The 3,809-nt window shown below is 40.7% G+C and overlaps 1 protein-coding gene across 1 annotated transcript in view; it reads right to left on the reverse strand.

The window, feature by feature from the left end:
- LOC129676971 (60S acidic ribosomal protein P0-like) overlaps positions 1-1,351 on the reverse strand; it is a 180,927-nt gene extending 179,576 nt beyond the window's left edge. The window contains 1 exon segment of the mRNA XM_055607520.1: positions 1,265-1,351. Coding sequence (XP_055463495.1) covers positions 1,265-1,351 — 87 coding nt within the window.
- Between the last annotated feature and the right edge of the window lie 2,458 nt (positions 1,352-3,809).

Raw genomic sequence — 3,809 nt, forward strand, 5'->3', positions numbered from 1 at the left:
TGTGTGTGTGTGTGTGTGTGTGTGTGTGTGTGTGTGTGTGTGTGTGTCTGTGTGTGTGTGTGTCTGTGTGTGTGTGTGTGTGTGTTAAGAAATTTTACTAATAATCCCAATTCCACCTCAAATTCAATAAATAAGATGGGTACTTAATAACGGGGATTTTTGCTTCTACAAAGAGGGAATAAATACAACTCATGGGGTTCAAATGTGAAAACAAGCAGATATAATACTAGTTACATTTTTACAGTTGGCGTCAAGTGGCATTTAGTTCACTCAGCAGATGTTTACTGACACCTAATTCTATAACCCCCAGTACTATCTGCAGTCTTCACGCACAGGAGGTCTATGTAACTCTAAGAAAAAGGCAAAGTGGCTTTGCCCTTGTAAATATTTCCTAAGTCTGTAGACCCATTCTTGTCTATACAATCTCCACCACATCTTCCATGTAACAAGAGCAGCTCCATCACGGAAAGCCAGCTGTTTCTCCTCATGGGGGATCCGTTTGTTCCTCCTCGTGCTCAAACTTGCTTTCTGAACACATACAAACATTTTTTCCTCAAGCAAATATGCCCAAAACCCAAATCCTAAAAATATCTTAATATTGTAACAGCTCCTATTTGCTCAAAAAATATTTCCCTCTGCAGTATTGTTAATCTTGGGAAATTATCAAAAGGAGTATAAAGAGGAGTCATAATAAATGTCATTTATTTCCTTAACTCTACTATATATACTTGGAATGACCAGTACACTTAACTCTTGTCCACCTGTCATCCTCAAATATTCCTACAGAAAGAGTAACACCGAAGAGAAGTCTAGGTTAGGTATACACTGTCTCCTCTTGGAGAGTGAAGGAATCATTTCCACAAGAGACAATTAGCATGAATCCACTCTGAAGCCAAACATTCTTCATCCTTAGATACATAGAAGCTGCTTCTGTTGGGATCAGTAAGCAGGCACTTCTATAGGCAGCCCCAGTTAGACTGGTTATCAAGCATTTGTGAAGACACCTGACCACCTGGAATTACCTGCGCATGCCCTTGATCACCCTATAAGAGAACTGGAACCCTCCCCTTTCTCTCTCTCTCTTCTTCCTCTTCCTCTCTTCTCCTCTCTCTCTCTTTCTTTCTGTGTCTCTGCTCCCTTCTCCCCCCTTCCCCTAATAAACCTCCCACGTGGAACTGATCTCGTGGCGTGATTTGTGAACCCGTGTGTAACCTTCACATTCACAAGTTTCCTAACATTGGTGCGTTGGGCCGGATTACGTTACCTCCAGCAAGTTCACCGAGCGCGCCGGAGCTTCTGGGGACCTATTCCTCTCCAAATCTGCCAGAGATCTACACTTTCCTGCTTCCATTTTGCTACAAATTCATCCAACGCCGGCTAAATTGGTGAGTTCACTTTTAGTCACCATACCCCTTTTACTAAACCACATCCCTACTTAGGGCCTCAGTTTCCCTTGGGAGCCTTCTACACACTTTTTTTTTTTTTTCTCTACATGCTCTTGCACCAAGCCCTAGTTAGGCAAAAAATGTGTCCTTTCGGCCGTGCCATGGGGCACTGGGCCTCGGTCGCTGGCCGATATCTGATGAGATATTGTACCAGATCGGACTGATTCGTCTAGAGACTCGGCTTCTTCTGGGACGCCATTAAAAGACCTCATCTCTCTCTCGCCTCCCGATGGGAAACGCCCATATGCCGCAGTCTGTTCCCCCAGCTTTCTTTCTCCTTTGCTCTAAAACTCCTCTCAGTTCCTCCTGTTCTCCTACTAAACTCCTAACCATTAAACTAAATCTAAGGAGTTCTGCCTTTGACCCAGTGGATAAAGTTCCACCCCGACGCTGCCTCACTCCTCCTGCCCCCTGCCTGGCTCGGCCGCCGGCGGTCAGGCCCGGGTCTTCACCAAGGTAAACAGCCTGAGTCTCGCCAGTCCCAGCAGCCAACAGCGCTCTGAGACGCAGAGACACACAGCGTCGTAATTGACTTTTCAAAACTTGGTAGGGAGTTTTACAAACTTTAAAATTCCCGAAAAAATGCCTGGGCGCAGCCATCTTGGCTTTAGGAAAAATGGGCGGGACCTTGGTTTTATCAGAGGCTTCCAGGTGGCTGGCGCCATCTTTAATTCGGGCAAAGAGGCCCCGCCTCCCATGTGCCTCTCTCCAGCGCCATCCCTCAGCCCCTTTCCCAAGCCGCTTCTATTTAAAAGCCCTCATCCTAATTCCTATATTCCACTCACATATTTTCAAATGCTTTATATAATCTTTATAATTTTCTCATGGGGTTTATGTTCCTGGTCTTTTGGGGTTCGTAAACTGGGCACAACATTTTGGGGGCTCGTCCCGGGACCCCAAGACTCCAGGAACCTGACCCAAAGGTTTTTATGCCAACCCTAAGTGTAATGTTTCTGTACAATGTTTGTATGTATGTGTAGTACTTTATGTTCTCTGTTCTAAAAATTCCTCAGAGATCGAGGTGCCTGTATCTGGGTAGCAAGACGTGATCGAGGTGGTCACAGCTGCTGAAGTTCAGGGGGACACCCCTAACTTCATCAGTATTTTCAATAAATTTGGCCAGCTAGTTAATGTTTTTTTTTTTGTCTCAATGTCTCTGTGCAGTATTTGCTTGTGTCTACCTTCTGTTTTATGTTCTACTTTATCATGTGGATTATAATTTAATCGCCATCTTGGTATGGGTTAAAAATAATTCTCATTTCCTTCTAAGTTAAAAGAATGAGTTATTTTAAATTGGCATTGGTTTTGAAAATTAAGTTGTTTACATTGGTAAATTCTGGTTTTAAAATCTGCTTTTGTTAGGATTATGGTTATGCCTTGTGACTTCTCGCCTACAAAAGGGGTACTTTATTTTGATATTACAAAAACGGGTTTTAAAAATTGTTTAAATGTTTAAGGCTATAAAATGTTTAAAGTTTATCAGGCATTTGGGTATGACAATGATCTTGGGTATTTATTTTATCAATTTTACTAAATAAAACCCAGCCATATGGTTTGTGCTAATTAAAAAAAATTGCAGTTTTTAGAATGTATCTTATGGAGAGCTGTTTGTTTGTTAAGCTGCTTTGTTTATAAAAAAAAAAAAAAAAAAAAAAAAAAAAAAAAAAAAAAAAACATGTTATCACCCTGGTCTTTAACTTCAAAAAAAAAAAAAAAAAAGAAGTTACAACAAGTTCCTTAAAGCTTGTTCTAAGCTCCTTAGAGTTTATGTGACCTTGGACCATCTTGTCTGCTACAGGGAAGTTATTTAAAAAAGAAATTGGCAGTTTCAAAACTCTTCTTTCTAGTAATGTAACTTGTTTTTGCTTTGCCTATAAAAAGCAAATTGTAGACGCTGGGCTCCAACAGGATCATGTCAAAATACAAAGTTCTATTTTGATGATGGGGATCGTGGATGCTGAGTTCAGTTACACCTGGCCAGCCACCATGCTAGTCCAAAAATAAAGAGGGTAAAGCCATGAGTTGACGATCATTTTTTTTTTTTAGGTCTGAGGTATGTTCAGTCATCTGATTAGTGCTAAATGCAAAGCTTTTTACTGTTCAATTTTAATGCAAAGTGGCAGGATCAGCAAGATTTGCTAGCCTCTCTATAAACTGTATCTGATTAAAAGGTTTGCTTTGATTTTAGTTCAGAAAGAGCAGATTTAAAGTCATGCTAAATACTGCAGTTGAGCCTTATCTAGTCTCTTTGTTCAGGTTTTTTTAAGGTTAAGCCTAGGATGGTAACTATGAAGTTTGCCTATTTGTCTTAAAATATATAATTCTAGAACATTCATCTCAGAAATGCCAAAATTAGATTGTATA

Source organism: Psammomys obesus, unplaced genomic scaffold, assembly GCF_907164565.1.
Source record: "Psammomys obesus unplaced genomic scaffold, mPsaObe1.curated_primary_1811, whole genome shotgun sequence".
In the NCBI taxonomy this organism is placed as follows: domain Eukaryota; kingdom Metazoa; phylum Chordata; class Mammalia; order Rodentia; family Muridae; genus Psammomys; species Psammomys obesus.